Genomic DNA, 12193 nt, shown 5'->3' with positions numbered 1-12193 from the left:
GGAAACACTAATGGAAAATTACTTACTTTCTTTTTTTTGGCAGCTGGCCAGTATGGGGATCCCAACCCTTGACCTTAGTTTTATAATACTGTGTTCTAATCAACTGAGCTAATCGGTTAGCCTGAGAAATTACTTTCAACCTAGAACTCTAAACCCAAGCAAACAATCAAGTTCCAATTTTTCAAATCTTAAGAGAGGAATTGATTGGTCAAAAAGTGGGGTATTCAAGAAGATGGCAGCTCTCAGACCACATTTGTGGCCATCATGACGAAGCAGCTTTTCAAAAGAAGACTCAACCCCCAAGGAGCTCAAATCTGAGAGAGAGAGAAGTCTGAGACAGCTCCTTTGGCGACTATGCTAGGTCAACGCCAAACAATAGAAATACAATGTGAACCACATGTGTAATTTTAAATTTAAAAAAGGAAAAAAAAAACAACAGGTAAAATTAAATTTAATAATTTATTTTTTTTAACCCAATATTATCATTTCAATATGCAGTCAGTAAAATCATATTAATAAGGTATATTGCATTTTTTTGTTCAAAGTCTTCAAAATCCATCTAGTGTGTATTTTACACTCATGGCACATTTTAATTTGGACTGGCCACATTTCCAGTACTTAGTAGCACATGTGGTTAGTGGCTACCATATTGGACAATACAGTGCTAGAAAGTAAAAAATGATGAATAAAAGGCAGCAATTGGATTTTAGTAAATAAGAATTTGTAGCAGATCTGGGCTGCATAGATTTTTTTTTTTTTAATTTTAGTTTTTTTCTGCATGGCTCTTTTTCTTTCCGAAGCCGTGATCTTTGCTCCAGGAAGTAGTTGGAAGGTATTATTTAGACAGAGCTGGTAATTAATTGATGGTTAAAGTAGAAAGTCAAGGGAATTAGTGCATTTTGGGTGGTGATAACACTATTATCTTGACTATGTCGGAAGACCTGAGTAAAATGGAACAATTAGTTTTCTTAGTAAGAAAACAAAGAGCAGGTTCAGTAAGAATAGGGAAGTGAATGAAATCACAAGGAAAAAAAAAGGGTTTTGGTTAGATTGGGAAAGGGGGATGGTAACTCTGTATCTCAAAAATGGTGTAACACTGTGTGGGGTTGTGCTGGACTTTGAATGAAGGGAGTGGAGATGAAAGTCAGTGTTAGAAAAAGTCAGGAAAGAATGAGATCAAAGATCTGCTTGTTTCATGATGGATGCTGAAGTCATGAGATGATGATTTTGTTTTTCCTAATGGAGTACTGGTAGCCCTCATGGCCACTGAGTGCAGAGAAGAGCGTGGGGCTTCCGTGATGTAAATAAGTGGTGTGGGAGTTGCTGAGGTCATCCCTGCATCTTCCTCCGAAGAAGTCCATAATCTGGGACCTTCTCTTGCCTCTCTAGTCTTGTTTTCTGATTAAACACACACACACACACACACACACACACACACACACACACACACACACACACGTGCACTATTTGTAAAATTCGTACAATACAAAAAAATGTAGAAAATAGAAGTCCTCAGTAATTTAATTCCCTGTCCTTAAATAATTACTATTAACTTTTTTGTCGTATATCCTTCCAGAAAATTTCCTATGCATATATATGCCTATTTTATAGATAGTAAAATTTTGCCCAATATCTTTTACCAGTTTATCCCTTGACTTTCAAGGATAAAATTTCTAAATTTCAGAAAGTAAAGATTTTGATCTTTTCTTTTTCTTTGTCTGACTTTGGTCTTATTCAAAGATGGGCTCTCTACCCTAAGATTATACGAACATTCTCCTGTATTTACTTCTAGTGTTTTTACGATTGTGGGGTTTTTTTTCAGTATTTAGATTTTTATCCACATGGAATGTATTTTTGTATGTGGTGTAAGTACTATAGAAATTTTAAATATAGAGTTTAAGTGCTAGAAATAACTTTAATTTCTCTGCTTTTTTTTCATCACAGGGAAGCACTTGGAGAATATTTAGATGGGAAGAAGGAGAGTGAGGAAGATCAAAGCAAGAGCCACAAACAGAAAGAAGAAAGTCGATTGGTATGAACTGGTTAGCAAATGGGTCCTGTTTGTCCTGGAAGGCTAGAGCTGGGTGTGACATCCTGGCTTTCACACTTAGACTGGAAGGAATCATGCATTCCATGTGGCTGTGTCTAGGCGGAGCTGAATTGGAATCTTTCCCATTTGACAGCTCGCTGGGCATGACCTTTCATATTCTAGTTTCTTATATTTATTCTGTCTCTTCTCTGTTCATGCACTTTTAATGATTATTCACTATTCACAGGATAAAGTCCAGATGTTTTAGCAGGATTTTCAAGGCCTCTGGTGATCTATTCCCATCTTAATTTTGCAATCTTACCTCGCATCGTTACCTAATCTGGGCTGTTCACTTAGGCTAGGCTGACCCATTCTCTCACCTCCAGTGGGTGTTCATCCCTGCACTGGGCCTTCGGTCATCTGGAATATGCCCCTCTCCCTCATTCTCCTCTTCTTTCCTCTTCTCCTCCCCCTTTTTCTTCTTGTCTCCTCTCCTCAGACTACCTTCTCATCCTTTAAGACCATCTCAAGTCCCAGCTCCTCCTTGCGTTCTTCCTCAGCCCAGCGAATGCTCCTTTAATCCATGCATTGAATACTTCTCGTCTGTATCATCTGTTTCATTTTAAATAGTTTCTGACCTGTGTGTTTTTTCAAATGTGTGTGCATGGAGTGTCCCCGATGAAACTGTTAGCTTATGAGAGTGAGAGTGTCTTTCTGTAGCTGTAGAGTAGTGCATAGCTTGTACTCAATACATATGAAAAAGGAGATTGCTTATTGCTCTCCCATGGCAGTGAGAAGGCTCCTGGGATATTTAATAAAGGACTTGCAACAGAGGTACAGGAGGGATAAAGAGCAGTTGAAAACAGCAAACCAGAACTGGCAAAATGCTGCATTTAATTAATGCTAAATGAAATACATTGATGGTGATACTATGTGAATTAAGATGTGGAAAAGAACTCACCAAGCTGCCTGGTCAGGGAAGGTTATATGGAGAAAGTGGAATTTCAGCTAAGTCTTAGAAAAATACGTGGGATTTTTAAAAGCGGAAAAGAGAGAGATTACTTCTGGCAGAAATAAGTGTACTTTCTGGGAGAAAAAATATTCAGGTTACTGAAATATTAGTTTAGAGCATAGAGATATATAGAGAGGAATGAATAACCTGTACTGTGTCAGGGAAAAGATACTTTACTGAAGTAGAAAGAATGTTGGATTGATGTGGGTTCCTGTTTCAGATCTCTTGCTACTGTGGAGTAGATGATTCATGGCACTGTTTGTACTTAGGTTTCTTCATTTGAAAGTCAGTCATCTCTGAGCATTTCTGTGCAGGATAAAAGGATATTGGAGTTTTTTTTTTTTTTTCCCTTGGTGACTGGCTTGTAGGGGGATCCAAACCCTTGACCTTGGTGTTATCAACACTGCACTCTACTGAGTGAGCTAACTGGCCAGCCCTAGAGTCTTGAAAATACTGATACACAGTTCATCCTGAGCACTCTTTGAGTGTAAAACTGAAGAGGTAATATTGTTTACATGATCAGCTTTTCAAGGTTCCTTTCACTTAGGACTTAAGTAGCAAAGAGTATTGGCATTGAGGAGAAATGTGTACAAAAAAATGCTACCTTCCTCAATTTCAAGGTACTGATGACCAGTTCTGACCTAAGACCTGGGCAGGCTGGGCCCTGCCTTCCTCAAGTTCAAGGTACTGATGACCAGTTCTGACCTAAGACCTGGGCAGGCTGGGCCCTGCCTTCCTCAAGTTCAAGGTACTGATGACCAGTTCTGACCTAAGACCTGGGCAGGCTGGGCCCTGCCTTCCTCAAGTTCAAGGTACTGATGACCAGTTCTGACCTAAGACCTGGGCAGGCTGGGCCCTGCCTTCCTCAAGTTCAAGGTACTGATGACCAGTTCTGACCTAAGACCTGGGCAGGCTGGGCCCTGCCTTTGGCCCTGCACTGTATCAATCAATTTTTAAATGGGAATTCCTTTTGTGTCTTGTTTAATCTTTGTCTACTTCAAGTTTGTGAAGATAATTCTATATTTTCTTTGAGCTTTATTTTCTGTAAGTTTTGTCATTGTACCATTTACTATTTTACTATTTACATTTCAGTCTATTATCTACTTGGAATTGATTTTTGTGTATGGTGAAAGGGTAGGGCTCAAGGTTTATTGTTTTCTATATAGATTTTTAATTGACCCAACATCATTTATCAAAAAGATCATTCTTTTCCCACTGCATTGCAGGGTACCTTTGTTGTGAATCAGGTGATTATACACAAGGTTACTTCAAAAAGTTTGTGGAAAATGGAATTAAAAGATAATATTAACCTTTCCTTGAACTTTTTGAAGACCCCTTGTATGTGTGAGTTTGTTTCTAGCTTTTCTGTTCTGTTCCATTGGTGTATTTGTCGGTCCTTATACCAATTCCACACTGTTTTAATTCCCGTAGCTTTGTGACAGGCCTTGATATGTGGTAAGGTAAGCCCTCCAAATTTGTTCTTCTTCTAGGTTGTTGGCTATTCTTGACCCTTTGCATTTTCATGTAAATTTTAGAGTCAGCTTGTCAATTCCTACCAAAAAAACCTGCTGGAATTTTAATTGAAATTGAATTTAATTTATAATCTATGAGCATAAAATATCCTTCCATTTATTTAGGTATTTTTAAATTTTGCTCAGCAATGTTTCATGCAGTTTGTTGAGGTTATATCATTCACTGTTGGTATATAAAAGTATAGTTGGTTTTTAATATATTGACCTGGTATTCAGTGACCTTGCCAAATTCACTTGTTCATGCTAATAGTTTACATATATAATTATATCATCTGAAAATAATGACAGTTTTATTTCTTCCTGTTCAATTTTTATACCTTTTATTTCTTCTTCTTGCCTTATTGCATTTAGATAGGTCCTCCAGCCCATTGAATAGAAGTGGTGATAATGGGGGCCTGTGACCTGGTCTGGCCCTCCTCTGGATGCACCCCTTCAGGGGGACTTGCCCCAAGCCCATCCCGTGCTCAAATTCCTCTTTTATTTTTTATTTATTTATTTATTTTTTGTCATTTTTGAGACCGGCCGCACTGCGCTCAGCCAGTGAGCGCACCGGTCATCCCTATATAGGACCTGAACCTGCGGTGGGAGCGCTGCTGCGCTCCCAGCGCCGCACTCTCCCGAGTGCGCCATGGGCTCGGCCCTCAAATTCCTCTTTTAGATCACTGAGTATCATGAAAACCAAAATTCCCTGCCCAAATGGTTGTGAGCCCACCTTCAAGGCCTGCATGGTCCTCTTTCCAAGGTCTGTCCTGCTCAGGGCAGAAAAGGCCAGTGTTGTGCAACCCCTAAGCCTGATGGATGGCTAAGGAGTGTACATAGAGCTTGGATGTGCAGTTTGGGAAATCCACATGCCTGCAGGACAGAACGGGGGATGGTCTGCAGGCTGGGGGCCAGAAGCTGCCTCTGCCTTAGCCACCCAGCTCTGAGTGGAACTCAAAGGTCTGAATTCAAACTGGGACTTGTAAATTGTTATGAAGGTATCCCAGGTATGAGGATAGAGTATGCTTTAACAGTTTTTATATGGTATGGTATTGTAATTTTTAAACATTTAGACATATGGTATGTGAACCTCCATTTAAACTCTTCCCCAGGATCTCATAAATGTTAGGGGTGTGTGTGTCTGTTGATCTGTGGGTGAGTATAACATTTTGATTTTTCATTTTACTTTGAGTCTTAAATTCTTGGTTCAGAAATTTCTGATGTTCGCATTGTCTGAGCAGAAAATAGAAAGTTGCTTTAAACTGCAGGAAAGTCATTATTTCCCTTATGCACGTGAGACCATTTGCTACAAGTGGTAATGCTGCAGGCATTTAAAAAAAAATCTGAAGTGTCCTGGATATCTGAGTTAAGGCTCTGTTCTGCATTCATTGAAACTACATTTCAAAATTTCCATAGAGTAGGGAAATGAAATGGAATCTTTCGTCATTTCAGTGACTCCTTGGTACGGAGGTATTTATAGGTTCTTAGTTCTAAAATAATTTGAAAGTTGGAGAGTTTATACGTTCCAAAGCACTTAGTTAAGTTACACTGAGAGTTGCAGAATGCTATTAAACTGTAATCTAGAACATTCCATCACAAAATGTCCTGATAGAAATGCGTAGCTGAATAAATGCTAGTCTTAAAAATCTTAAAATAGCTATTGATTCCTGCTTGAATGGCAAGAAGAGCTGTAGACAGTTATGCAAAATGTTTCTTTCTTTTTTTTTTTTTTTCCTTTTTTGTCTTTTTTCGTGACTGGTAACAGGATCGCAACCCTCGGTGTCACGCCCGCACTGCGCTCAACCAGTGAGCGGACTGGTCTCTATATGGGATCCGAACCCTCGGTGGGAGCGTCACTGCGCTCCCAAGCGGAGCACTCTCCAGTGTGCCACCGGGCCGGCCCTAAAGGATTTCTTTAAATAACAAATTCCTTGGCTTGTGGCCCCTTCCTACATCTTCAGAATGCAGCTCTCCAGTCCCAGCTTCTCTTATCACGGTGCCTTCTGCTCTTCTGTAGTCAAATCTCCCTGTGTGGACACTGTGATTACATTTAGAGCCCACACAGATAGTCCCAGACAATCCCCCCATATCAAGATCCTTAACCTAATTATATCTGCAGAATTTCTGTTTGCCATGTAAGGTAACATTTACAGGTTCCAGGAATTACAATGTGAACGTTTTTGGGGGCTCTTGCTCAGCCTACCATAGTTGGCATGAAAGGATGTAGGAATTATTCCATTAATGTCAAGGAGTCCTTTTCACAAGATGAAGGCTAGGTTTTCAAGAGATTGAAGGAAAAATTCCTGCAATACGGCAGGAGTACTGGGAAAGAGGCTCACCTGGGAAAAGCAATTAGGAATCACCCAGGTGAGGAGGAGGGGATGGGTGGATACAGGTATTATGTGTACATTTCAACCCCATTTTTCTTTGTCTTGATTTTCAATGTAGTACCAAGTATTTTTAATATACTCCCGTCCTTCGCCAACTGGGGTACACACACAAGAACCCGTGCCAAACCCTTGGCTCCAGGCCTCAGAAAGCAGATTGCTTTGCACGCCCATCTCCCCAGGTGTCAGGCTGCCCAACACGGGGGCAGAAGCTGCTTAGTTCTGCATACAGAAGTGGACTGAGAGCAGGAACAATGGTACTCATTTTAACTTCTACTTTGGATTGTTCTTCAACTGATTCCTTAAATACAGTTCAATTAGAAGAGGAAACACTTGACCATTTTAGTTCATCTCACCATATATATATATATACACAGTATGATTTTAACATCTGTAGTTGTTCAGCACAAGTAGTTCCCTAGTTCAATTAGAAGAGGAAACACTTGACCATTTTAGTTCATCTCACCATATATATATATATATACACAGTATGATTTTAACATCTGTAGTTGTTCAGCACAAGTAGTTCCCCCATAAGCAACTTTACCAGGTCTACCAGTATATAATCGGTGACTTTATTTTTGAAATTTCCCACTGCCTCTTATGGTCTGTGCCAGAAACTGAATTGGCTGGTCCCCAGCAGGGTCAGCTAGTGAAAGGCCCTGAATGCCGTGCTAGTGAGCTAGACTTCATCCTACAGCCACTGAAGAGAAATTGAAGGTCTTAAGTGGCAGAGTTATAAGATAAATGTGAGTTTTGGAAACATGACCTGGAATTCTCATTGCTTGAAATAAAAAGGTCAATTAAATTATAATATGTGCTAAGTGCCCTAGCTTGGAAGGTGGGGCAGAGGATGGAAAAGGGAAAGAGAGACAGGATCACAAGATGTTAAGTTGTGACTCTTGTCCTTACGGGGGTTTGTGCTCTTGTTTGGAGACAATCTCATAAAATTAATCTGTTAAAATTAGGAGAGGGTCTCTGGCATATGTTCTAACCATTTTTTGCAGAAGGGACCTCTCATCTTGTCTCTTATGCCTTCCTTCCATCCAATCCAATCCTCAGCATACTCTATCACAGAGTTTCTTTGGAATTTCTGGAAAGATCATCCCTATTTTCCATTACTAATGGTGGAGTTTCTCTATTTGTACATTCCACTGGTCATTTATTGGTAACTTGGGAGAGGAATGGCCAGACACTTGAGGTCATGTTGCTAATAAAAATTAATAATTTAAATACCATCTGTTAAGTGACTATCATGCTGGGTACCTGTGCTGCGTATCATCTTATTTAATGCTGACAAGAGATGTATGAAGGTAGATACTTTGATCCTTTCCATTTTACAGATGAGAAAAATGAGGCTTGCAGAGATTAAGCAGCTTGTCTAAGCTTGAGAGTCAGTAGCAAAGTCAGGACTTGAACACAAGCTGTGTGACTCTAGTGACCAAGTGTTTATGGTTGTCACTATCTAACTCAGAAGTATGTGACCAATTGACTCTTGTCATATATGTGCGTATGTGTATGTATATACGTACATATGTATAGCCTTAATGTTGATCTGTTTTTATTATGTGTCACTTTGTTTATTTGGTCTAAGTTACCACAGTCCAGTATTAAACTAAAAGAAGATTTCTCAGAGTTTGTTTTGGTTTTGGATGGTGTTTCAGTGCCAGTGCCTGAGCCCCATATTATAGACTCTAGAGAACCTGCCTGCTCTATTGGAAGGTGGCATCTGGAGCTGGGCTGACACGGCTGGCATGTTTGTGTTTGCAGAATTGAGAAACTGGAGAATGAGGTTAAGACCAGCCAGGACAAATTTGATGAAATCACTGCAAAGTGGGAGGAGGGCAAACAGAAGAGTATTCCCCAGGACCTGTGGGACGTGCTCAACACTCAGCAGCTGCACTGTGCTGGGCTGATAGAAGACAAAAACAAGCTTATCAGCGAGTTACAGCAGGCAAGAGGCCCCGGCCACCCCGTCTCAGCCACGTGGGGTCTGCAGGGGGCATTTAACTGGGTTATTGGTTTGCTTTTTCTGAGTGGAAAAATGGGGAGGCCTTACTTTCTTTACTTAGAATGCTGCACAGCTCAAGTGATAAACTTTTTTTCTTTATTTTTTTATTACAGTAATAAACACATAACATGAAATTTACCATCTTAACCATTTTTAAGTGTACAGTTTAGTAGTGTTAAGTATATTCAGATGGGTGCTATAGAATTTTTTAATCTTGCAACACTGAAACTCTATACCCATTAGACACTAATTCCTTCTCTCCCCGTCTCCCAGCCCTTGGCAAACCACCTTTCTCCTTTCTGTTTTTATGATTTTGACTGTTTTAGATAGTGGTTTCATACAAGTGGAATCATGTATTTGTCCTTTGATGACTGGCTTATTTCACTTAGCATAAAATGTCCTTGAGGTTCATTCATGTTGTTGCATGTGACAGGAATTCCTTCTTTTTTAAGGCTGCATAATGTCCACTGTATGTATGTAGCACATTTTCTTTGTCCATTCTTCTGTGGATGGTCATCTGGGTTGCTTTCACCTCTTGGCTATTGTGAATAATGCTGCTATGAACATGGGTATACACATGTCTCATAGCACATTTTCTTTGTCCATTCTTCTGTGGATGGACATCTGGCTTGCTTTCACCTCTTGGCTATTGTGAATAATGCTGCTATGAACATGGGTATACACATGTCTCTTTGAGATCCTACTTTGAATTCCTCTGGATTTATATCTAAAAGTGGGATTGCTGGATCATCTGGTAATTCTTTATTTAACTTTTTTAGGAAACTCTATGCTGTTTTCCATAATGGCTGCACTAGTTTGCGTTCCCACCAACAGTACGCAAAGCTTCTAACTTCTCCACCTCCTTGCCAGCGCTGATTAGATCCTGTTCTCTTGATAGTGGCCATATTTATGGGTGTGAGGTGACATCTCACTGTGGTTTTGATTTGCATTTCCCTAATGTTTAGAGATGTTGCGCATCTTTTTCGTGTACTTATTGGTCATTTGTGTGTCTTCTTTGGAGCAATGTCTATACAAATCCTTCGTCCGTTTTTAAGTTGGGTTATTTGGTTTTTTGTTGTTGAGTTGTAGAACTTCCTTATACATTTTCGATAATAATCCCTTATCAGATACATGATTTCCAATTATATTCTCCCCTTCCATATGTTGTCTTTCTACTCTGTTGATTGTTTCTCTTGATGTGTAAAAGCTTTTGAGTTTGGTGGAGTCTCATTTGTCTATTTTTGATTTTGTTGCCTGTGCTTTTGGCATCATATCCAAGAAATCATTGCTAAATCCAATTTCCTAAAATTTTTCCCCTATGTTTTCTTCTAGGAGTTGAATAGTTTTAGGTTTTACATTTAGGTTTTAACCATTTTGAGTTAATTTTTGTATATGATATAAGGTAAGAGTCTAACATTATTCTTTTGTGTGTGAATATCCAGTTTTCCCAATACCATGTGTTGAAGAGATTGTCCTTCCCCTGTGTATAGTCTTGTCAAAACTCATTTGGCCATATATTCAGGATTTATCTCTGGGCTGTCTGTTCTGTTCCTTTGATCTATCTATCTACCAGTACGTCAGTACCAACCTAATCTTAATTGTTGCTGTGTTGTAGTATGTTTTGAAATTAAGGACTATGAGGCCTCCAACTTTGTTCTTCTTTCTCAAGATTGTTTTGGTGATTTGGGGTCCCTTGAGATACAAATTTTAGGATAGCCTTTTCTATTTCTGAAAAAAAAATGACATTGGGGTTTTGATAAGAATTGCATTGAATCTGTAGATCACTTTGGATAGTATGGACATTTTAATGATATTGAGTTCCAATCCTTGAGCATAGGATGTCTTTCCACTTGTTTATATCTTTGATTTCTTTTAGCAATATTTTATAGTTTTCAGCATACAAGTCTTTTGCTTCCTTGGTCAAGTCTATTCGTAAGTATTTTATCCCTTTTGGTGCTATAGTAAGTAGTATTATTTTCTTAATTTTCTTTTTGGATTGGTCATTATTAGTATAAAGGAATGGAACTGATTTTTGAGTGTCGATTTTGTGCCCTGCCACTTAGCTGAATTTGTCTTTTAGTTCTAACAGTTTTTTTTTTTTTTGGTGGAGTCTTTAGGTTTTCTACATATAAGATCATGTCATCTGTGAACAGAGATATTTTAACTCTTCTTTTCCATTTTGGATGGCTTTTCAAGTCATAAACTTTTAACCAGAAGGAAAAGCTTTGTAGTAATTTTAGATCTATTGGCTACCTAATAGAAAGATGTACTTTTACAGCAAATGCCATTTCAGATTTTATGTTTTTAGTTAAGGAATGGAACTTAGTCTGCAATAGATATGTTCCCATGTTGGAACCTGGACATTAATTGCTCAGCTAGGACACTTTAGGATTTCTGGGAGCTTGCAGGGAGATTTGCAGCAAGTGATAATTGAGGAGTTTGATCCTGTGCACTTGTTCAGATTTTTGCCCTGAGCTGAGGCTATCCTATTCCATCTACTTGTGCTTTTTCCTGGGCCTTCTCAGACTCTTCTGAAGCCACTTTCTCTTTGTACAGTTTTTTTTTTCCTTTTTTTTTTGTCTTTTTTCGTGTCCGGCAATGGATCGCAACCCTCCGTGTCGTGCCCGCACCTCGCTCAGCCAGTGAGCGGGAACGGGTCTGTATGTGGGATCCGAACCCTCGGCGGGAGCGCCACCGCGCTCCCAAGCGGCACACTGTAGCAGCAGTGCGCCACCGGGCCGGCCCTCTTTGTACAGTTTTAATTCCTAATGTTTACAGATTCTGATGAGGGGGGTCCAGGGGGAACATGCTTGGCACCTCTTCTGTCTCATTTTGTGGCAAACCTTTTACATGCTCTTTTCTAGGAGTTAAAAACAAAGGATGACCAGTATGTGAAGGATTTGAAGAAACAGTCAGATGACATCTGCCTGCTTCTGGAGAGGATGGAGGAACAAGTGAAGAATGTAATGAAAAGCTTCCGTCAGGAGCTCCATCACATCGAGGTAATGGGGTGTGAGGAGACCTGCTTTCTGCATGCAGGAGCCCCTGAGCAGAGGGCTGGATCTGTCCTAGTGATCTACGGAGGGTCCTAGATGTCTCCTTTGATGTTGGTCTCTGCTGTAGGATTTCATTAATTTATGTACTCATTCATTCACTCATTCAGCAAGTATTCATCAGATGTCTGCTGTATGCCAGGCACTGTTCCAGGGTCTGGGGACACAGCCATGAGCAAAACAAAGTCCC

General features: G+C 39.7%; 1 protein-coding gene across 1 annotated transcript in view; it reads left to right on the top strand.

The window, feature by feature from the left end:
- DRC1 (dynein regulatory complex subunit 1) overlaps positions 1 to 11952 on the top strand; it is a gene marked incomplete at its 3' end in the record, with an annotated part of 23109 nt that extends 11157 nt beyond the window's left edge. Inside the window, exons 2-5 of the mRNA XM_008581398.1 lie at positions 1945 to 2032; positions 8534 to 8661; positions 8710 to 8893; positions 11815 to 11952. Of these exons, the coding sequence (XP_008579620.1) occupies positions 1945 to 2032; positions 8534 to 8661; positions 8710 to 8893; positions 11815 to 11952 (538 nt within the window). The remainder of the gene's footprint in view (positions 1 to 1944; positions 2033 to 8533; positions 8662 to 8709; positions 8894 to 11814) is intronic.
- Between the last annotated feature and the right edge of the window lie 241 nt (positions 11953 to 12193).

This window comes from Galeopterus variegatus, unplaced genomic scaffold (genome assembly GCF_000696425.1).
Source record: "Galeopterus variegatus unplaced genomic scaffold, G_variegatus-3.0.2 Scaffold2345, whole genome shotgun sequence".
In the NCBI taxonomy this organism is placed as follows: domain Eukaryota; kingdom Metazoa; phylum Chordata; class Mammalia; order Dermoptera; family Cynocephalidae; genus Galeopterus; species Galeopterus variegatus.
This window is presented reverse-complemented; position numbering and strand designations above follow the sequence as displayed.